At 35.9% G+C, this 23,336-nt stretch overlaps 1 protein-coding gene across 2 annotated transcripts; it reads right to left on the bottom strand.

Moving 5' to 3' along the window:
- Positions 1-85: 85 nt before the first annotated feature.
- Positions 86-23,113, bottom strand: nbn (nibrin). Of its 2 annotated transcripts, none has more exons than XM_059338351.1 (17): positions 22,927-23,113; positions 20,205-20,326; positions 17,468-17,595; positions 16,495-16,654; positions 16,311-16,414; positions 16,085-16,202; positions 13,331-13,521; positions 13,116-13,216; positions 12,896-13,028; positions 12,580-12,782; positions 9,324-9,483; positions 8,557-9,190; positions 8,350-8,439; positions 6,149-6,286; positions 4,762-4,875; positions 4,629-4,678; positions 86-196 (listed from the first exon to the last, which is right to left on the bottom strand). In XM_059338351.1, the coding sequence occupies exons 1-17, from the start codon at positions 22,955-22,957 to the stop codon at positions 163-165; spliced, it is 2,511 nt and encodes an 836-aa protein (XP_059194334.1). In that variant the 5' UTR covers positions 22,958-23,113; the 3' UTR covers positions 86-162. The 2 variants fall into 2 exon arrangements, with proteins under 2 accessions (XP_059194334.1, XP_059194333.1); XM_059338350.1 differs by having other exon boundaries at positions 9,324-9,489; positions 22,927-23,110.
- Between the last annotated feature and the right edge of the window lie 223 nt (positions 23,114-23,336).

The raw sequence follows: 23,336 nt of genomic DNA, 5'->3' as shown, positions 1-23,336 counted from the left end.
CAATTAATCTGATAATTTTAGCAGTTATGAAGCTGTTATAGTGGAAATAATGATGCAAGGAGTTATCAAATTATTTCTGGAGTCCTTGGTTTACGGTGTTGGTGGAGTTTGACGTACTTCCATACATAAGTTCCCTCTGCAGGACGTCAACATGAAGGCATTTTATCTTCTCCTGGTTAGTTTGGTGGGGTTGTACCTAAACACACACACAGACACACAGAAAAGATGTTATCTCACAGGTCGGTCCATGTCAGGATGGGCTTTTAACATTCCTCATGGGTCATTCCTCAATGTCCTTAGAGGCATTTTGAACAAACAGCCCAAATTAAGCGCTGTAAAACCAGGACAGTGTTTGAACAGGTTAAAGCAAACAGGCTTCCTATAAACCACGTCTGGAAACTTCGTTCAGGCCCACCAAAAAAATACCGGAGTGTTTTCTTAGCAGCAGAGTCTGTTCCCCGGATACGCATGACTGACTGAGCATGACTCAGTGATCAAACAGCTCAGCCTTGACACACACACACACACACATACACGCACGCACAAAATCAATCTCAGACTGTCTCTTTTCTGCTTAGTCAAAGAAAACACGGCAGCGCCAGCTTACATCACTTCTGTTACCGTGGCAACCGCTGTGACGAAAGAATGACTCCGGTTCCGATTGGTTAAAATAAAGCCACTGAGGCCCCATATCCATAATTCTCAGTTAATTATATAATGTCTGCACCTGATTATAATGGCCGAGGCTGTGCAGACTGAATCTTTTTTAAGGATTTTTACCACTCTCACTATAATATGTGCACAAGAGACGCTGTGTAGATTAAAGGTTTCACCCAAATGTCAGTGTTCAAGAGAAACAACCAGTGGAAAGTATTGCAGCTCTTTCCAGCCTCTGATGTGGTCTAAATCAGAAAGAGTGCAGCCAACAAAGAGACAAAAAGGGAAACTTTTATAAAACCAAACACAAAGAGGAACAAATATAAAGTTAAAGACATTGACAGGTAACTCGCTGATTGGAGAGTTTCTTTTTTATCTTATCTATCTTCCTATTTTCTTTTCACAATTTAAATATGTAAATACTACATTAAGCCATATATTTTGACTGCAATAGTAATATCTGAGGGAGAAGGGGTAGGATTTCATAATTTAATAAATAAATAATTTTTTCTCCTTTTCAGATATGTAGACTGATTCAAGCAGTGTTTTATTATTTATATGGAATTTACTTTTTCCTCTTTTTTCTTTTTTTTTGTCTCCATGTTTGTATGATAATCTTTTCCTTTTGCATGTTCTAAATAAAATTTAAAATTTCAATTTACATCCTGCAACATCCGGCCTCACGATGTAAACGAAATAAATGGTGACTGACAAAAGTATATGTGGCACTTTAATGCGTCAAATGTTTAATAATTATGTTTTTTGGGGGTCAAACCGAGCTCACAAAATAAATGAATGATTGTAATCATTTTTAGTGTTATTAGACTTTTGTAACTAATGACTTACAGGTAAAGACAGGACGAAAAGGTTTCTTGTAAAGTAAAGATTCAGGGCTTTTTACTGTTGGACACAGTTCACAGTCAAGAGTATCAAGAGTTCAGCTTTTGATATATTAATCTGAAAAAATACCTGAGCTGACGTGCAAACATGTTACTGTGGTTATCAAGAGATTTGCATAAATTGATTTAATACGTGGCCTTATTCAGATTAACTATAAGATCTCTTTCTGAACAGATTTCACAATCAGCAGATGGATTTATTAGTAGTTTAGCTTTTAAACTCATGCTGAAATATGTGCTCTCATTAAATCATGTGGTTGGTTCATTTGTTTTCGCACCACAAACAAACTGCACCAAAGCCAGTTCATTTTCAATCGGTCTTGGTTTGGTTCTGAGCAAGGTTATTATAGTTAACGAAAACTAACAAAATAACGAAAACTAGAATTGAAAAAACATTTTCGTTAACTGAAATAAAAATAAAAACAAGAGTTTTTTCAAAAACGATAACTAACTGAAACTGTATTGTGTGGTTACAAAACTAACTAAAACTAACTAAAATTATGGTGAAAATGTCCTTAGTTTTCGTCTTTGTCAACTTTTTTTTATTCATAATTCAGTGTTTCTATTTCAACATGCAGGAACACATTAGTAAATATGTTTACTGAGACTGGGATGTTTACACTCCAACCAAAATACAAAACACCCAGAACTGTAAGAGTTAATAACCTTATTGGGGCTGAGATGATAAACCAAAGGAAATAAAGGAAACATTTATTATGACCTCTTTGAATCTGGCACCCAACACATAGCCCATTACAAAAAAACTAAAACTAACACTAAAACTAATAAAAACTAAACTGAAACTAAGCATTTTCAAAAAATAAAAACTAAACTAAAACTAGAAAACTGACTCTAAAAACTAACTAAAACTAACTGAATTTGAAAACAAAAATTCACAACGAAATTAAAACTAAAACTAATGAAAAATCCAAAACTATTATAACCTTGGTTTGGTTCTGAGGTCCGCACAACTTTCACACCAGCCCAAATGAACCATGTTAACCGGGCAAACAGACACGAGTTTGTTAAAACTGAAGCTAACAGGCTCGATGTAAAAGCATCAAAACAATCAATACATTAAACTAAAATAACAGAATAACTTTAACACTGACTGTTTCTCAGTTTAACCCACAATAATGTTTTGTTTTGTAATTTAGACAGCAATTTATGCTATTAGATGATAATTCTGGAATTGTTTTAACAGATGTTTCTGTTGCATCATTGGTGAAGGAGGTGATAACAGGACCTCAGATTTTTTAAAATAAAATAGTTGGTAACACTTTACAATAACCAACTAAATAATGTTTATAGATGGTTTATAAACCAATTATTAACCATTTACAAAGTGCTATACATATTTAATCTTTAAATGTTTTCAACCAATTTCTTAAAGGTATATGAATAATTTCAAAATCATTAACATACTTAATATGGTGTTAAAATGAGTGCAACTGAAACTGTCAATAAATTATTAATTATAATTTAATTGTTTGTTATTGGTAAAGTAACTATAAACTTACATTAATATACCATCTATTTGCCATTTATAAATGATTTAGTTAGTTAAACATTAATAAATTATGTATTTTTCATTCTAAATGGCCTATATACGGTTTATAAATGATGATTAAACATTAATAAACTATCTGTTTACCATTTATAAATGATGGTTATTGTAAAGTGTTACCAAATATTTTTTTTTTTTTGTATAATAATGTTATTTTTTATTACTATTATTTTCCTTTTCTTTTTTTTAATTATTTTTTTTAATTTTTATTTTTTAAATTATTATTATTTTTTAATTTAATTATTATTATTTTTCTCAAAAACAAATAGTTTTTGAAGTATTTATTATTTCTGGAATTACTTTTTATTCAAATCCTTTCTTTCTACATTATAATTACTTTGATGCTTTCGTTAACTGATAACATATCAAGCTGCTGCCCTGTTGGTGTTTTCTCTCTTAAAGTCCTTTTTCAAGACACGGGTAATGAAAAAGACAGTAAATAAGAAGCAGGGCGATCTTAAATAGGGCTGTTGTGATATGCCGGTATTGACGAAAAACCATGATATTTAAAAAACAATATATTTGGCTCATAATACACATGCTAATATTGTGTAAATTGTATTGTATTGATAGCAGATGTTAGGCCTCATGGATATTTTGTTTATCAGTTCATCTGGTGGCTTTTTCACTATCACTATAAGTGTTATTGTTCTTTTTATTAGCTTTTCTTTATAGAATCACACTACACATCCCTACACTTCGTATTTGGACACGTATTTGGAGTGTAATTAAGTTTTCTATAGATACTGCAATGATACACACTACCGGTCAAAAGTTTTAGAGCACCCCAATTTTTCCAGTTTTTTATTGAAATTCAAGCAGTTCAAGTCAAATGAACAGCTTGAAAGGGTACAAAGGTAAGTGGTGAACTGCCAGAGGTAAATAAAAAAAGGTAAGGTTAACCAAAACTGAAAAATAATGTACATTTCAGAATTATACAAGTAGGCCTTTTTCAGGGAACAAGAAATGGGTTAACAACTTAACTCTATGGAGTCTTGGGCTATTTTGTCCATTTTTTAATTCTTTTCATGTCTTTGTAAGTCATTTTGTGTCTTTTTTTGGTCATTTTGTGTCTTTTTTTAGTCCTTTAGTCCAACATAAAATGCGATTTTTTCTTTTTTTTACTTTCAAAACACTATCATGCTCAATAAAGAATTTTAAATGTTGCAAATGTGCATTCATTTCAGAGTACACTGAGACATTAAACTGCATAATTTTCAATTAAATTCTGGAAAAGTTGGTGTGTTCTAAAACTTTTGACCAGTAGTGTAGTTATCATGTTCTCTTTTGTCCGTGATAATCGTATTGTGAAAATCAGATATTGCGACACTATAAATATAGACCAAAATTGTAAATATATTGTAATATATTGTAAATATAGACCAAATGACAAAACTGAGGCAAGATTAAAAGGTTTGATTTTTCTTATCACACCAGGAACCTGACACCGTTTTATAGGAGGGTTAAATTAAGGGGCTAACACAGTTTAAATCCCAGTTTCTCACCTAAAGAGGTCATCTCCAGCACTCTCGTCCCGCCTGCTCTGACGCTCCTCCTGAAACAAACACAGGCTCAAATGATGAATGGCAGGCTCAGACAGATCACAGACAGATAAGAGGGGCAGAGTGACAATAGTACCTCAGCTGCATCTTTCAGCCATTCATCCAGATCGGTGTTTTTGCCCCTGTTGTGAACCAGTAGATCAGACCCTCTGATGATGTGGGCTGAGTCCTCTGCACCTGGTATGGAGATCTGTCACACGCACACAAGGACATTTATATGAAAAAAAGATTCTGAACATGAGGAAAACTTTGTTGGAATTAAATTTTGTGTGTTGCCGTGGGCATTAAAGTTAATTTTGACCATAATTTATGTATCTCATTACTGGAGACAAGGTTTTTTTTTTATCAGGGAATACAGAATCATCTCTTAACCCATAAGAACCCACGGTGACACGGGTGTCACAAACATTTTAAATGTTCTAGTAATGTTCATGTATGTTTTCTCAAGTACATAAGTGTGTTTGTCAGTGTTCTACAGCTACAGTAGCTTGTTAACCCATTGACGCCTAAAACTTCCTGTAAAACCTCTGGGCGATTTTAAAATCAGCCCGTAGAACCTGAAGTTTTTCTGGAAATTCAACAGAAGTGTCAACTCTTCTACTAAATAATAGATTTTTCAGCCTCTGTAGCAGATAGAAATGAAATTCAAAAAGTATTTGAGAGCTTATACAAATACTACAAAACAACGTATCCGCTTTCCAGGCTTCAATGGGTTAAGAAGCCGTCCAATGAGGCAGTGTTATTTATATTTATTTATTAATGATTTATTATTATTTTGTTACTTAAAAACAAATCTGAAATGGAAATTGTTGTCTAACTGCACTATTAAAGTCACAATTATGATATATGTTGTGGAGATGCAGAGAAAAAAGGAAAATGTGTGTCTCTGTAAGCAGAAAATGTGTCTAGTTTATTAATTTAAAAATAAGAAATATCATAAACATAAATACCATAAACGCCCAATGTAACGTTTATGTCACATCACAGATCTTTGACATTTAGGGGTAGTATTTTATTTTTTTTTTTAAACATCATAAATGTGTTCTTTGTGGTCCACTTGGTCTGTGGTATACCCCCCATAATTTACCTTTAAGGATTACTGGGTCTGGTTTCTTATGGGCTAAAATCTGAAATTTAAAATTGGATCAGTGTCTTATAAATAATTTTATGAAGAAAAAGGGATCGCTCACTAGTTTGCTCAGAAGGGGGGAAAAAATTAGTTTTTTTACATCCAACTCATGGATGAGGATTTATTTTTCCTCTTTAAATAGGATCTGATAGAAATGTAATTGGTGTCACTCAAAAAGGTGTTATTTGTATATAATTAGTGGACTTAAAACTTAAACTGAATGCAACATGATGGAGCCTGTTGGGAGTTATGTAATTTATTTTAAGGCTGTTTCTAAATTTCAAATGAGCCTCTACTCTGTGTGTTTTTGCTGTGTAAGCTGAAATAGTCCGACCTTGCGGAAACGTTTGAAGTTCTTTGCGCAGCCGTTCTGCATCCTCTGTGGTTTGGTTTTGGGGGGAGCGGTCACAGTGAGAGACCTAAACTCCACCAACACCAGCTTTTTAGGAAGGTCTTCATCAATATTCGACTCCTGCAAAACAGCACATTGGTAAGTCAACTTTTGGACAGTTAATAATTTTTTCAGCACAGGGTACAGAGCACTGACCTGATTTAAATAACATGGTGTTCAGGCAGTTTAGACAGTATCTTCTGTGAATCCTGAATGGTTCTTAATGCCCTGCAGCTGACAAATACTGGATTAACAAGGCCAATACCAATATGAATATTTGAGACTTAATAAATCTGGTAACTATCCATTGGCTGGAGTCTTTTTTTTACTAGAAACTAGAAGGAACAACAGTCTTCTGCCACGGCCAATAGCCCAGTTTTCAATAATATGCGAACCTGCACACACAACCACTACTGTATACGAGGGCTGGGCGATATATCAATATATTTTTAAATGCGATATGGAATTAGACCATATCACATTGATCGATATAGTTACATTTTTTTTCTTTTGTTTTTTCTTTTTTTTCTTATATAAATGCTGCCCTTACTAGGGTTTGTCATATTTAGTTCTTTTCTAATGTTCGTTCTTCTTTTCTCATATAAATAAATTTATTTCGTTAAGAGATTGGCCTATTTTATTTCATAGGCTATTTTTTTTAAGATATTTTTTTATTTAAATGTGCACTTTATGAAGCTTTGATTTTTTGTAAAGGTACTCCTGTTGTTATACAGTATTTATGTTCACTTAAATAAACGGTTTCCAAAAAACTACTTATGACATGTCATATTTGGCTTTGACTTTGACTGAACATTTGCTCTTACTTTGCCATAAAAATATTGGGATATATATCGTATATCGATATTCAGCCTAAATATATCGGGATATGACTTTTGGTCCATATCGCCCAGCCCTACTGTATACTAATGTATACATGTCTGGATATATTCCCAAAACTGTAAAAAAATAAAAAAATAAAAAATAAAATACTGTTGTGCCCAGCTGAACCCAAATCATCTCTGCTGTGCATTTATTATGTACTTTTAAATTGGAAATATTTCACATACTGGGGCACTAAAGAAAACATGTTTACAGAATCAAATTTAAATTTGCACATAGAAAACAACTTATAACACAACAGAACAACAACAACTGCTTTCCGTGTGAAGTTTGAGCAACTACATGTGTAAGCTACCCTGGGACGATTACTATAGTCATGAATAAATGATTAGACCGTCCTTGTTTTCTTCAATTTCTTGTTCATTTTAATGCCTGGTACAACTAAAGGTTCATTTGTTTGAACAAATATAATGAGAACAACAAAAATAGCTCATAAGAGTTTAAATTAAGAGCTGATATCTAGCCATTTTCCATGGTTTTCTTGATAATGATTTTGGTTATTATCAAGAAAACCATGGAAAATGTCTAGATATCAGCTATTAATTTAACTCTCATGAGCTATTTTGGTTTTTATTATTATATTTGTTGAAACAAAATTACCTTTAGTTGTACCAGGCATTACAATTAACAAGAAAATTAAGAAAACAAGGTCTCATTATTTTTTCCATGACTGTAGTTGCATTGTTTGTTTTGTCACTATTTAAATATAATATCTATATATTGGATTTATTCTGCCAAGCCGTGCCCTATCTCAAAAAGTGGAAAATAATAATGTATCTCCCCTGTGGTTCCCATCTGCTCCAAAACGTAATGGGTTCTACTTTGACTCATGCTGAAACCTTCCAGTAAGTGTCATGAAAATCCAGCCAGTAGTTTTTCTATAATCCTATCAAAAGAAAATCAAAATAAAGCAATAAACTAACAAACTGAACCATAAACATAAGCTCCTTAACTGTCTGGTTTGTACGTTTTAAATTTGGTTATAGAATACACTGCACATGGGTGATTTAATTGTCAACACAGCACAATAAATACATCAGATAAACACTCTTAATAGTTCTTGGAGGCCATTAAACACTGAAATTTGAGTTGATGCTCCGAGATTGATTGCAGCCACAGGAAGTCGTGGATGTGTTTACTGGGTTTGATGCATCCAGTGCTTCCTAGGAACTGAAAGCTATTTAATAAAGCATCAAGGCACAGCTAGAAAATTGAGCATATTCAAAGCTTTTCACAGGACTTACTTGGACCTCCTGCTTGACTGTAACTGGTTTCAGAGAGGTCTTAGTCTCTTCTTTCGGCTGGCTCATTTCAGCTTTGAGTAGTTCTAAATCCTGCAGGAACAAAAAGATAATAAAAAAGTGCAGTAAAACTGAGAAGTGAGGTTACTTTTTATTAAATTTTCTCTAAATTACTTCCTGAACAAAAGAACGATAAGAATAAATCCTCACCTCAATGAAACCCTCCTCATCATCTTCAAAAGGCTCGAGGTTTTTTTTACTTTTACTGGCAGACGACACCGGTGGCGGTTTGCTGGACTCGTGGTTAGTTGTCCTGTATTCTAAAGGCTCTGTCTTGATGGAGACAATGGGCCGGTCAAAGTTCTGGTTCTTAAAGGAACCTGATGCTTTTTCCAGGCCCACCTGTGGCCTCTGGTTCTCTGCATTTTCTTGGTGGACCCGCTGCCTCTTGCTAGAAGCCTCTACACTATTCAAACCTTGTTTCTGTTCAGTTGTACTGCTAATTTTAAGCTGTGCCGGCTGGCTTTTGTAACTTGGGGTTGGCTCGTCAAAGTCGATATCCTCAGACATAAGAGACTCCAGCTCATCCATCGGTATCTCTTCCTCCATCTCCTTCCTCTTTCTACTCCGTGGCTCCTCCTGGACAGTGTTGGAGACCGTGTCTGACTGAGCCTCGAACAGATCAGCTGCTGACCCCAGTGGTGAAGCTGCAGAGACTCTGTGTGAACGTGAGGACGTTTCTTTAACCGTGGCTGGCGTGTTTGGTGCCTGCATGCTGAAGGATGATTCCAGTACAGGCCGTTTTGGCTCCGACGTGACAGCAGAGAGCTCGTCCTCCATCGGCCTTGATCACAGGATGAAATGAAGAGATTAAAACAGATTTTCAGCTTATATTGTCACCAGTCGAAGGTATGTTTCTGTCACTGGCTATGCAAGTTGTCCAGGAACTAAACCTGTGTAAAGGATCAGACATTTACCTTTTCTTGTTGACCGCTTGAAAGAAACTGGTCAGAGTGGATTGTTTCTGTGGGGACGCCTGTGGAGAGTTTTTTTGTTTCTGAGGAGATTGTTTCTGGTAGAAAGTCTTTGTACCACTATTGTTCCTGGGAAACGATGGCTGGGACCTGTTGCCTGCACCTGAAACTGCAAAAACATTGAATGACTGCTTACAGTATTAAAGGAATAAGCTCCAATCATGAGTGCATTTAAGGAAAAGTTTGTAGATTCTCTAAAAATTTGATAAGAAGACTAATACCACTCTGTCCACTTCTCCTGCAGTGTGCTAGCTTAATTTACCATAAAGATTGGAAACATGGCAAACAGGTAGCCTAGCTCTATCCAAAAGGAACAAAATACACCAACCAGCACTCCTGAGGCTCACTCATTAACATGTTATATCTCAAAAGTTACGGAATAAACATATTTCACGCAATGTCAAACTATATGTTTGAAAAGGCCACTCTTAAATAGGTTTAAAAGATAATTTGATCTGACAAATAAGGCTCGCAAACATTGTAAGGACACACAAATCTAAAACACTAGATTAGTATCTACATGATTAAAATGAGACACAAGGGATCATAGACTGTATACAAAGATGGATGACCTGGCAACTCCCCAAAAGTGAAGCGAAAACCTCACGATTGCCCCCTGGTGGCTGGCTAAAATATTAGTCATGAGTCCAATCCGCTTACAGTGAGCTGGTTTCTGTTATTTTTTGGTTGCTCTTATCACACTGTTTGTTGAGCCATTTTATGATAACCTTGGCTTTAATTTGTGATGAAATGATGTGTGGTGTGTGTGAAGGAAATTTGGTGTTTCCTGCATGGTGGGACAGTTCCCACATGGTGGGAAGTAGGCGGCGACCTACTTGGTATTCAAGACACAAGGCATTGTGGGAACTGACTCTGTGAACTTAACAATTGTAACACCATGACTGAGGGGAATGTGTTGACCAGTGGGCTCTGTCCTGATGTGATGTTTAGGGCAGGAAGATAGGGCCACATTGAGGCTTACTAAAGAATCAACAGACATAAGTCGAGCGGTGTACGGGACTTTGTTGTATTGTGAAAGAGCCATTCGGGATTTTGCGGTGTATGGAATACAAATGTGCTAATAAATCTTGCTGAACAGAGTATTGAGTGCTTTGTTTTTGGCCAGCTCACCCATTAACTTAGTGCAATTTGCCAGAATTGCCACGACATGTGTAACGTCATGATTGACAGCTGTACTGGTCGGGCGGAGTATGGGTGAGACTTTAATGCCGCGGCTCCACCAGGCGATCACTGATGTGCTGGCTCCGAATGACAGCACCAGTGTAAGGTGGCAGAGCCTGTTTGGCACTTTGTGAAGTTGAGGGAAGATGAAACATGTCATCCATTTTTGCATTTACGGGGCAGAGACAATTCATTCATATTAAACACTTTTTTTCCTGATCAGTATGGTTATATAACTTGTCACAGCACAACAAATGATGTATTAAGAATTTACTAATGTTGAACTCTGTTGCTAAAATGACTTTCTGTGAGCAATTGCTACTGTTAATACTTTTATATTTCTTGCTTGTTTCTATTTCTTGCTATTTTATTGATGCTTCTTTCTATTTTTGCTGTACATTTCTCTGCTGTAACACTGGAAATGTCCCTGTTGTGGGACTAATAAAGGAATATCTTAACCCTCTATGGTACGCATTATGATGCCAGTTAGGGAAAAAAATGTTTGGAGTGTTTTTTTGTCTTAAAATAAACAAAATATACATAATCTGAAGACATTTCATAATTCTTTTTTTGGGAAGTTTTTGGGGTTTGTTGCCGTAGGCAACATTGTAACATAACAGTGCACAAGTGAAAAAGGGATTTTTTTTTTCAATTTTAACATAATTTATTTAATAAAAATGTGTAAAAGATTCAGTAGCTTCAACAGGGTACAATACAAAACATGTTAAATTTAAAAACATCAGAAAAGGAACCTTTTTAACCAGTTTCTTGTCTGGAGTGGCAATATATCTTTGTCCAGATGGAAAAGGGCCAGGAAATTATGTTTTGAGTGCTTTTTTGTGGCAAAGCTTTTTCCTTTGGAAAAAGTCTGCAAAAAAAGGTTTCAATATGGCCTCCTGGAGGTCATGTGACAAATTAAAGCATTGCTATTGGTTCCCTATACTCTTCCCTCTTTTTTAAAGTATTGCATCACTCAAAAACATGCATTGTAGAAATTTGACAGGCCAAAAATGGGGCAACACCGTACCATAGAGGGTTAACTTATCTTACAAGTAAATGGTAAAATGGACTGCACTTGTAGAGCTTTTCTAGAACACTCAAAGTGCTTTAACCACTACAGTGCTTATTCATCCATTTAGACACATTCATACTGGTGGCCCAGACTACCCTGCATGGTGCCCCCTGCCACCATTAGGAATTCATTCACACAGCGTTGAACACAGCATCGGGAGCAATTTGCGATTCAGTATCTTGCCAAAAAGAAAAAAATCTTGCTCTACCAACTGAGCCACAGCTGCCCCCAAGGACAAATGACCAGCTGATATAGTCACGCTTCATGTTTTTTACACAGTAAAATCCAATCAGTCATACACAGATGTTAAATCAAAGAAGCAACAGAGCAGTAGCGTTGGATTTGTATCTGTATGTCCCAGACTTTAATTGTTATAATCAGCTGCTAAATGTCTTAGAATGATTGATCCTGTTTATCTGTTAGATGTCCACTCACCATTGTGAATGATACTCAGGGGTAGGATGGCCTGCTCTGGCCACTCCAAGGGCTAGTCATTGGTTTACTTTCATTTATAAGGCAGTATTGGGACTGCTGCCTTCGTACATTTGCAGCTTAATTACTGTGAGAAATGCAGGATCTTATTCTGTCCCTTCTGCTCATACAGGTTTGGGTAAAAGGGCATTTGTTCACTCTGCACCTTATGCTGGAATATGATACAGAAAGAATGGAAATTAACTGAATTTGTTTCTTTGAGCACTTTTAAATCCAAACTAAGAGTTATTGAGGCCAATTCTACAACATGCACTTGTTTCTCATGATGTGTTTAAGGTCTGTATGTTATGTAAATATGTAACTGTGTTCTGTGTTTGCTGCCTCTTGGCCAGGGCTCCCTTAAAGAAAAAGAGGTTCTTAATCTCAATGGGATATTCCCTGGTTAAATAAAGGTTAAATAAAAATAAAAAATAAAAATCAAGTTAGAAAAAGGCAGATGGGTAGATTAGCTACCTGTCAGTTTGGACTCAGGCTTCTTCCTCTGTGAGTCTGTGTTCTCTACAGTGTTGAACGATGATTTCATTGTATCAGACACGACGCATTCAATCTTCTGAGCTGCGGGTTTGAATCCACGGAGCTGACTAGCCGTCTGGTTCTGCTTCTTCTCGGGCGTCTCCCCTACCGCCGTCATCCCTGTGACTTCACTCAGCGCCGTTCTGATGAATAAATACAATTACACACATCAGACTTCCCAGAACAAATAGAATAAAGAAAAGTCTGGACAACATTCACACATATTGGATGCGTGTTTGTGAGTTCTTGTCGGTACCCCAGTGATTGCTCCGTGTTTACTGCATAAGCTGTGATGTTCTGAGATGCTGCAGGTAACACCGTCTCATCCACCGCCATGCTCTGTGACAGCGAAGCACTCGGGATTCTGGGCTCCACTTTTGGTGCCGACTCTAAACAAAAGACAGAAACAAATCAAAGAAAAATGATAACACAAGAAAAAAGAAGAGCAATCAGTGTTTTTCTGTCTCGTCACCCACCTGAGTCTGGTGTTAGACAGGATGGATTGCAGTACTTGTCACAGGAAGCGTAGATGGCAGCCAAACCGATTTCAGACTCTGTGATGACTCGGAGGCTTTTTCTGTGCCAGCGTAAAAAGGAGGGAGTGAGTTTTAAAGTGTCCACAAAACATCACTTTGACACAGAAATTGCCAAAACACGCCCTTTTAAGTGTTTTAAGTGAGTTGGTTCACACCTTTGAACAATGTTCTTGACAGAGTTTGCCCACTCTGTGGCTGTGGAAGGAAGCAGAGATTGAGTGCTGCCTGTCGAAACGTCGATCACGCAGCTCTGTGGAGACTCCAGCAGGTCCCGGGGCAGAGAGCCCTCCTCCAGCTGCTGGCTCCTGCCACCTCCAAAACTCACTGCTGCAGTCAGGCGCCGGAGCTGCAGGCAACAAAGAGCAAAGAGCAAAGAGCAGGAGTTACACAACCATGATTGTTTATGTGTCGAGCAGATCAGAGAGAGAGGCCGCGTCTCTACTGACAATAACATTCTTATATTTACCTAGCTTGGCTAACACCAGACTATTCTCAAATGAGATTTGGTCTGGAAACCAGCCGTTCATTTCTCCGTAGAGGAGGTGTGGTTTACGATCCTCCAGAGCCGTTTATTGGGCGCTTAGAATGTCTATCAAAGCGTCTGTAGGTAGCTCTTAGCCAATCAGATCAGTTATACCAGATGACGTAGTAGAGCAACAGAGATGGATGTTTGTTGTGTGTGTGTCTGTGAGAGAGTGTTGCTTGCTGCTTTGCTTCTCCAGTTCTCGCTTTCTGCAAGATTATTTATTTTCACGCTTTATTCCCCCTCATGTCCTTCAGACACACACATCCACTGATTTTATGGGCAATAAACAAGCTGCTGCAGGTCTCTGGGGGCTCCGCTGTCCCCCGGCTCGTAGCCAGATCACCGGCGTTACGGTAGCGCCGGTGATTAGCGCCGCTAACGGCTAATAGCCCCGCTACCGTAACGCCGGTGATCTCGCTACGAGCCTAAAACAGGGCTAAGAAACGGCCCTGGTTGCCAGACTGGATGGAGGTTCGAAATGAAATTCGAGCGCGCAAGGCAGTATGGGTATACCCAGGCTAATATTTACCCTCATGCTATTTTGATTGAAGGTGATCAATAAATAATTTAATGAATGTAAAATAATTTGTTCCATTCTATAATTCTGCTGTACTTATTTACACTTGCAATTTCAAGCTTGGAAAATGCAGAAAAACTTCCATTTTTTTAATTGAATTACTGACAAAAATAAACTTTCTATGATATTCTAATTTCTCTTTTCTTATCTCACATACTGCCAGACTCGTAGACTAATATTTTTGTGCACATTTATGACCTCTGGTGTTTTATTCAGTCACTGACTGCTCACTCCTCTTAACCAGCCTGTAGGAACAACTGATTCAGTTACATAGCCAAAGGCATATAAAGCAATCTGACGGAGCTTTACCTAATCTGTTGCCGGCCACATTTGAGCCTTTGTCATGGCTCAAAAACTGACATCCATAAAAAATAATGATCTCTTTTTGAACTGGAGAACCTGCAGATTAGTTATAGTACCTGATATATTCTAATCAACTACACTATAAATCTCTATTTTTGTTATCTGCTAACCTGTCTGTGAGAAAACTGTGTGAGATTGAACTCATTTTTGTTAAAAACAGGAGAGGGAGACACACCTGGCAGAGAATCACACTCTTCTGATTGCACTTTATAGTTAGTAAGTTAGTCGATATATTTGTCATCAAAAAATGTAATTAATTACATTAATTTTTTTGTTTGTTTGTTTTGTGTCATTAGTTTGTTGTTTATTTCTTTTTTTGGAGATCCTCATTTGGGGAATACCAGTTTGCCTTGTATATATGTTTGTCTGTTTACCCTATGTTTTTGTTATTTACTTTGTGAATATATACCTTGAAAAAAAGGGGGAAAAAATGCAAGGTACAATATTGTAAAGAAAACGAAATGACTGATTATGTTTGTGAAAGTAAGAAGCCTTGCAATAAAGTATTAAAAAAAAAAAATAATTACAATTTACCACAGATTTGTAGATAACCTGATGACACTATGTAAAAATATTCCAATAAACCTTTGGGCTCTGGTGAATCATAATGGACAAACTTATCTGAGGCAGAGAAGGAAAAGTGAGAAAGATACATTCAGAAGTCATATTAATTCTACATTTTACAAACTAAATAATTAGCCTCAGACCTACAGTACAGGCCAAAAGTTTGGACACACCTTCTCATTCAATGCGTTTCCTTTATTTTCATGACTATTGACATTGTAGATTCATCAAAACTATTAATGAACACATGTGGAATTATGTACTTAACAAAAAAGTGTGAAATAACTGAAAACATGTCTTATATTCTAGTAAGCAAAGGGTGGTTACTTTGAGGAATCTAAAATACAAGACATGTTTTCAGTTATTTCACACTTTTTTGTTAAGTACATAATTCCATATGTGTTTATTCATAGTTTTGATGCCTTCAGTGAGAATCTACAATGTAAATAGTCATGAAAATAAAGAAAACGCATTAATGGACAAACTTATCTGAGGCAGAGAAGGAAAAGTGAGAAAGATAAAGTCAGAAGTCATATTAATTCTACATTTTACAATCTAAATAATTAGCCTCGGACATATCTAATCTCTTGTGAAAACAATCATTGGATGCAAAACTCTCCACAGGAGCAGTGAGTCTCCCAGAGGATTTTCCAGGGTGTCGACCACTTGGCAACGGATATTCAACGGACAAACAAGATCATGTGACTTTCCATCATTTCTGAAGCTAATGACACACAAACAAGCAGAGTGATGGGCAGTTACACAGACTATAACGAGTGCTCGCTCCTGAGTGGAGCCTGTATATACACTGCCATGTGTTTTGTTATACCAGAGCATGACAACAACATTAGGGTGGAACAAAGAAAGAAGTAGACATACTTGTTTGGCACTGAGGAATATGAAGGTCTTTCCGGTGAAAAGCTGTTTACGAAGTGGAATCGTTCCAAGGTTAACATCCTCTTTTCTCAAGCTGGGCTCATCGATCTCAGGAATGAAACTTAAAAACAAACACAGATAGTAAGACACTGTTCAGGCCAGTGTGGCCTCTCATGTTCAGCTTATCCTCAGCTTAATTGTGTAGACATAAGATTGGATTGGAATCTACCTCTCAGCTTTCGGAGGGGGTAATTTTTGCTGAGCGGCTTTGCTGAGCTCTGAGAAGAACTCAGGCTTCACGATGGGACGACAGCACAGCAGAGCAGAAATAGTCTAATGGGGGGAAAAAAGAAGCAATTCAAAAACATGTTAAGGGACATATGCTGATGAGGATACACAAGTGTGGTCCTGACCTTGATGGTGACTTTAACAGAGGGCATGGCCAGGTGGGTGCAGTCCTGAGTCCAGCTGTTGACCAGCTTCCCACCCAGAGCCAACAGGGCCTGAGAGAGCGACGCCTTGCCGTCATTGTCCAAACACGACGAACACACCACCGGCTTCTGATGCTCCACCCTGACAAGGGTGCAAGGGGCAATGACGGAGATTCAGAAAGCAATAGAAAATCATATTCAGAATAAGCATTTTCTGAGTTTGGGGGAAATAAAATTAAGCGAGAGTGCAATTAATCCTCTGAACCCAAAACAGTTTAAGGTCTTTTTTTTTTTTGCTACTGCATATTTTACCCACTGGGGCCTATAGTGACTTTAGCACCTTTATTTTTCACTACAATATTTAGGTCATGCACCTATATGGAAAAAACACAATCATGGTGAGACGTAGGGAGAACTTTATTATAAAAATTATTTGATAATTGACGTCACAAAACTATGGAATAAGATGGAATCTTAAAATAGTGTGGCAGTATCTTTTATACTACACATATTGAACTATTTACATTTTTACAACCTCTCTTGTCCTTTCCCCTCTACTCCGTGTAAACAGCCTTCAGTTCAGTCTCAAGTTTCTCTGACTTTTTGTCACATGACTGTTGATCTCAACTGAGTCATTTATGACTACTTTATTAATTTTTTTATTAATTTTATTTTTTACCAGGATCTGGTTAGTGCTAATGGTTCATTTTTGGCTAAATGTTAAATGAGACATGCAGAATAAAGTTATTTTGAGATCACTCATTTTAGCATAGATATTAGTTTTACTGATGGAAGTGTTCATCAAACGTTTTGTTCAAGTAGACAATTTGAAAATCGGACTATAATTTCTGGTGGTTTTAGGTTTCGGAGGCTTAAAACTAAAAGATGCCAGACATTGTGATGATTCTTCTGGGACATAAAACCTAACTAACCAGGTCTTGTTTCAGTGACTTACCTGTATTTGCTCTGAAAAACCCCAAAAGTTACATTGTCTCCTGAATTCAGGCTCACTGATGTGTTCTCTGGGACGCGCTGGTTGTTGACGAATGAGCCGTACTTGGAGGTGTCTTTTATAGTCAGGGTCTAGAAATAAAATTCATGAGAGCAACAAAATGTGTTCAATTATTCATTGCTCAAAGAGAGAACCTTTTTTTCAATTAAGTCCTGGATGGAAATGTATCCCAGGACTGGAAAATCAATTAAACTTTAAGTGTAGGAGCAAATGGTGAGGAGCACATCCTCGTCTGCATGCTAAACAGGTCATAGCCATTACTAAAAATAAGACTGTTACAAAACAAGGGATAATCAGATTCTGATCATACGGATGCAAATCAACTATGTTAGAAGAGTTGGATTTAATATGTAATGCAATAACAATGACAGGAAGGGAATAATTAGACACAAACATTTTGTCAGGATCTGGTTAGTGCTAATGGTTCAGGATACCAGAATAACCGAGCTACAAGAGTGAAAGCAACCTCAGTTTCAGTTACACTGCACTGGTACAATAGCACCACCTTCTGGGAGGAGGTACAGAAGCCTTAAATGCAGAACTAGCAGGATGAAAAACAGCTTCTTTCCCTGGGCTGTCAGAACTCTTAACACTCAGAACTCTCAACACCCACACAGGATAAATTAATTAAAAGGTGCAATAAAACGGACACGTGCAATACAATTGATATGTGCAAAACACTCAATTTACCTCATGTATAAATTATAGCATTTTAAGTAGCCATTTATTTATTTTTATACTTATTTATTACATCACATGTCCTTGTTCTTGTTTTTGTCCTTGTTTAGCTCGGTCTTTTTTTAAATGTTTTTACTCATGTTGTTTAGTGTTATGATTGTCATAACTATGCACCTTATGCAGTGGCACTTTCAATTTTGTTGTATAGTGAACTATATAATGACAATAAAGACTATTTGATTTTTGATTTTTTTTTGTACAGAAGTGCCATCGCACAGACAAGTATTTTCCACATGAAATCATACTACTCATCAGTGGTGGAAGAGGTATTCAGATCCTTTACTTCAGTAAAAGTACTTATATCACACTGTGATATTACTCCAGTGCAAGTAAAATCTCTGCATTCAAAACTAACTTAAGTAAAAGTACAAAAGTATCAGCATTAAAATGTACTTAAAGTATCAAAAGTAAAAGTACTCGTTATGCAGAATGGACCCATTCATATTATTTTATATATTCAATATATGTTATTGGATTATTATCTTTATTGATGTATTTATGTAAGCAGCATTTCAATTTGGTAAATATTTATTTTTTGAAAAAAAAAAAAGGCTAATTTTAATATACTGTTATGAGGTTTTATAAAAAATAAAAATAAAAAAAAATCTAATCACTTTAAATTTATAATGTTTTTTACGTTAAATCTCAACCTAAAAGTAACTAAAGCGGTCAGCTAAATGTAGTGCAGTAAAAAGTTCAATATCTGCCTCTAAATGTAGTGGAGTAGAAGTATAAAGTTACAAAAAATGGAAATACTCAAATAAAGTACAAGTACCTCAAAATTGTACTTAAGTACAACATTTGAGTAAATGTACTTAGTTACATTCCACCATTGCTACTCATCTACTTGATACACTATTGTGGGAGGGTTGAATGTAATAGTCTAATAAATATCTTGATAATCCTGCCAGTATTCACAATAATATGAGGCTGTTTACCTCAAACTGTATGCACTGTAACACTTAAAATGCAAACTGATAGTTTCACACAGACTTCCATGGTAATATAATGTTTGGAACATAAACAGCATATGAACAACAGGTTAATTATGTTCCCGTATTGCTTTGAGCAATTTCGATGAAAATTCATTGTACACAGGCTGATCTGTTAATGACTGATCATAATATTTATCTTTTGAGATGAAATGAGGTGAATATTTTATTCTCGAAAGATGGACTAACATTTGAATCTTTAATCTGTCTGGAGGGTTTTCTCTGGAACTGCAGGGGAAATTTAAGACAAAAACAGATCAACCCAACAACCTTCCATGAAATAGTTGACCAACTTTTGTGTAAATAGTGTCATAGCTCTTGTCACCCGGATGCATTTTTAATATTGTTGCACTGTTCATGAGGAATAAACTTTGGTGCAGAACTCTTGATATAAATTCCAGCTAAAAAGAAAAGTATCTAATTTACGTGTTTATACATTTATATGCAGTGTATGGTTGGTTTTGTATTTATTCTCCCCCATCTGTACTCTTATTTCTATTATTTATTATTTTATTATTTATTTTTATTTACTTATGTAGTATCGTGTCGTTTTTTTTAAATTTTATTTTTATTTTTAATTGAGTATTTAAGTTTCCTTCTTTTGTTTGTAATTTATATTTACTATTTGTGTTTTACATGGTTTGGGGCATATGTTCGGAGTCCCAGTAGTTATATGTATGTGTTATTATGTCTGAAAATAAATAAAGATAGTGTTGGAAAAACAAAAGAAAAGTAAAACTTGATTTAACAGTTGAATATCTTTGCATAACACAATATCAGTTATGTTGATTGCGTTATTGTGCATAATCACAAGCATCCAGTTTCCCTTTAATGGAAGACATAGTGCAAATGCTGCGCTCAGTGAACTGTGTGAGTGCTGCAGATTGTGTTGAACAAGTTCAGCCCATTAGATAATGAAAGGTAAGCTGTGCAACAATTCTTTGTCTCACCTGGTCAGTGGTGGTGAGGTGAGCGTGAGCCCTGCTGATGGACTGGTCGCTGGGCAGGAGGATGTCACAGTTCTTGCGCCCCACCACAAACTCTTTACTGGAGAGCAGATAGTGGGTTTCACCTGTGGATGACAGGAGGGAAAGTTATGGATCTTCTACTGTAAAAAAACACAAATATAGTTATATCTATGAACCACTGCAACATTTGAATGATTGCATGACAGAAGAGGCTCCAGCTACGTTTAATGTTGTGTAACTCTTTAAATGTAACCAAACAATTTACAACTAGATTACAGTTGAAGCTTTTAAAAGCAGTAAATATCTGATTTATTTGTCATACATAGAGCATCAAACCTTGTTCCAAGTTAATTTTGTTAATAAGTAAAGTTAATAAGTCAGTTCATTTATGAACTAAAGGATTCCAAGGAAGAATGAGTCATGGCCATTTAATGTTTAGTTATTTTTTAGGTTGTTTATTAATTGGCCTCCTGTGATTTTACACAATTGGGGCAAAGCAAGATGAGTAATCATGTTCTATTTCATACATGTTCAACTACTACATGCACCTGAATGTAGAATAAAATGTATACATATGGATTACTGAAATGCACTCTTTACTTGGCTACCAAACTAGCTGATAGGAAAACTTCAGCAAGTTCAAAACTTTGCTGATTTTTAACAAAGACAAGGAAGAGAGATAGCACATTACTGTTATTTTAGCCTCCTTACACTGGCTCCCAAGAGCCTTGAGAATTGATTGCGAGGCTCTTTTACTCACGTACAAAGCTCTTAACGGTATGGTTTTCTGATGCGGATACCTAAAGTAGTCAGCAAAATGAGTAGGTTTTTTTTTTTGTACTTCACCATTTTTACTCCTTTTACTTTTCTGCTGTTCCATTGCCTTTTTTACTCAATCTGATTTATGTTTTTTATATTGTTCCACTTTTCATAAAGAATAAACATTGTGCAGAACTCTTTATGTTCTCTCTTTGCATCTTGATATAAATAAAATCTTGTGTTTTTATCTGTTAATTGTATTTTGCATTTAATCGCAAATTGTGAAGCACTTTGGGCTTAATACAGTTTTTATTATCCAATAAATCAGACTTTATTTGCATAGCATTTTTCATACAAGAGAAATGTAACACAAAGTGCTTTACATAAAAAAGAAAAAAAGGACAAATAATAAAAAAAAGGAAACGCCACCTCAGCGTCAAGCAGTGAGAAAACACTGGAGGTAGGTTAGAAATTAATAGATAAATAAAAATGAGGTAAGATCAAATTATATATATATATATATATATATATATATATATATATATATGTATATATATATATATATATATATATGTATATATATATATATATATAGAGAGAGAGAGAGAGAGAGAGAGAGAGAGAGAGACTTATAGCAAAAAATAAATAAATAGAAGAGAAGATGTCAGATCAGTCATCACTGAGCAGAAAAACATTTAAAAATGGTTCAAGCAAAAGCCAAACTAAAGTGATAATTCTTAAGTTTGCTCTTGAAAATATGAACCGTCTCTGATGCCCTCAGGTCTTCAGGGAGGCTGTTCCACAAACATGGACCACAGTGAGAAAACGACGCCTCATCGTGGGTTTTTGTTCTAACTTTTGGTATTATAAAAAGGCCACTCCAAGAAGACCTGAGGGTCCTCGAGGGTTCATAGGATAAAAGTAAATCAGATAAATAGGCTGTTTGCTTATTGTTGTTGTTACTATCATTATATGAAAGTAACTAATTGTATATTTTTTACTGTGACCTGTGGATAGACAACAGGTATTGTTTGTTTAGGCAACATTCATCAGCACATCATCACACTGTTAAAATAATCGCCTAAGTCATTTTTTGTCAAAATTGTTGTTGTTTTTTGCCTAAATCATCTCCTCATGACGCCGGCCACCTATGGTAAAATCGCCTACATCCTCAGTTGATCAGATCATGATTTTACCACTTTAAGATCATCACTTCTTTGACAATTTGCCACATTCATAGGCATCAGATAAGAACCCAGCAAAGAAGAGCTGGAGGGAGATTGTTTAGTTATCAGTTTAGTTTATCAGTGTTTTATTGTTGGCACTAATGTTGGTAACACTTTACTCTAAGGTGTCTACATAAGAGTGACATGAGCATGTCATGAACATGACATGGGATGTGTCATGAACATTAATGACACTCTGAAGTAACATTAATGCTCATGATACTTGTCATGTCATGTTTCTGACAGGCTTGTGTGACTCTTATGTAGACACCTTCAAAATAAAGTGTTACCATATCTTGCTTAAGTCACAAAGGCATGTTCAAAAAATTGCCTAAGTCATTTATTTCTCTTAAGTAACATCATTTACACACAGTGTTATTACTATGCCCATAGTCATCCTTTGTTATCCTTTTTGAGTGAAATGATCAATAAATGTCATATGTTACACTTTTGGTGAAGTTTTTTGTGTTTCCTGCAAAACTTAGGCGATTATTTTAACAGGGTGCCGAAATGTATGTTTGCCATAAAACGAAACCCACATACACACTTGTACATTATGAAACCTACAGTATAATTACATGACATGACTTACTAGGTTCAAAAACATATCAACTGACATTAAGGTCATTAGGAACTCTTTTTTTTTTTTATGAACACGTTGACCCGTTAACTGTGTGTTAAGCTAGCGTTGAAATGTTAGCAGCGACAGATAAAGTTACCTCCAGGCTCCAGGGGGGTCAGTATCCACATTTTAATGCCTTTTGTTGCCGCTTCATATATTTAGAGCACTATGAAGTCAGAATTAAAGGCAACTTTTTAAGAGCAGCAGCCCATCTGTACCAATTATCAACAAAGTAGACCCTCAGCGCGCCACCGTGTGACGTACAAACTGTGCGCCACTGCTCTCTTTTCAAAATAAAACTCGTTTCACTCACTTGTAAAGGAGCCACTTACACCTGATGATTCTGTTACAAATTCAAATTAATCCACGTCATTAAGGTTATATTGTATATTTATGTTGTATATTACCTAAATAAGAGTCAATTGATGTAAATAAAATAAACACCAGTAATAAAACAAATATGTAAAAACATTTATTTTAAATTAAAAACACTAAAGCTATAACATT

Source organism: Centropristis striata, chromosome 8, assembly GCF_030273125.1.
Source record: "Centropristis striata isolate RG_2023a ecotype Rhode Island chromosome 8, C.striata_1.0, whole genome shotgun sequence".
Classification (NCBI taxonomy): domain Eukaryota; kingdom Metazoa; phylum Chordata; class Actinopteri; order Perciformes; family Serranidae; genus Centropristis; species Centropristis striata.
This window is presented reverse-complemented; position numbering and strand designations above follow the sequence as displayed.

Bases quoted from the DNA above. Each gene is read 5' to 3' on its own strand.
- nbn (XM_059338350.1), bottom strand. From the start codon at position 22,957: ATGTGGATACTGACCCCCCTGGAGCCTGGAG. The intron at 16,203-16,310 runs GTAGATTCCAAT...TTTGTTTTTAAG, and splicing joins CCCCCTCCGAAAGCTGAGAG to TTTCATTCCTGAGATCGATG. The intron at 12,783-12,895 runs GTACCGACAAGA...TTTATTCATCAG, and splicing joins AACACGGAGCAATCACTGGG to AACGGCGCTGAGTGAAGTCA.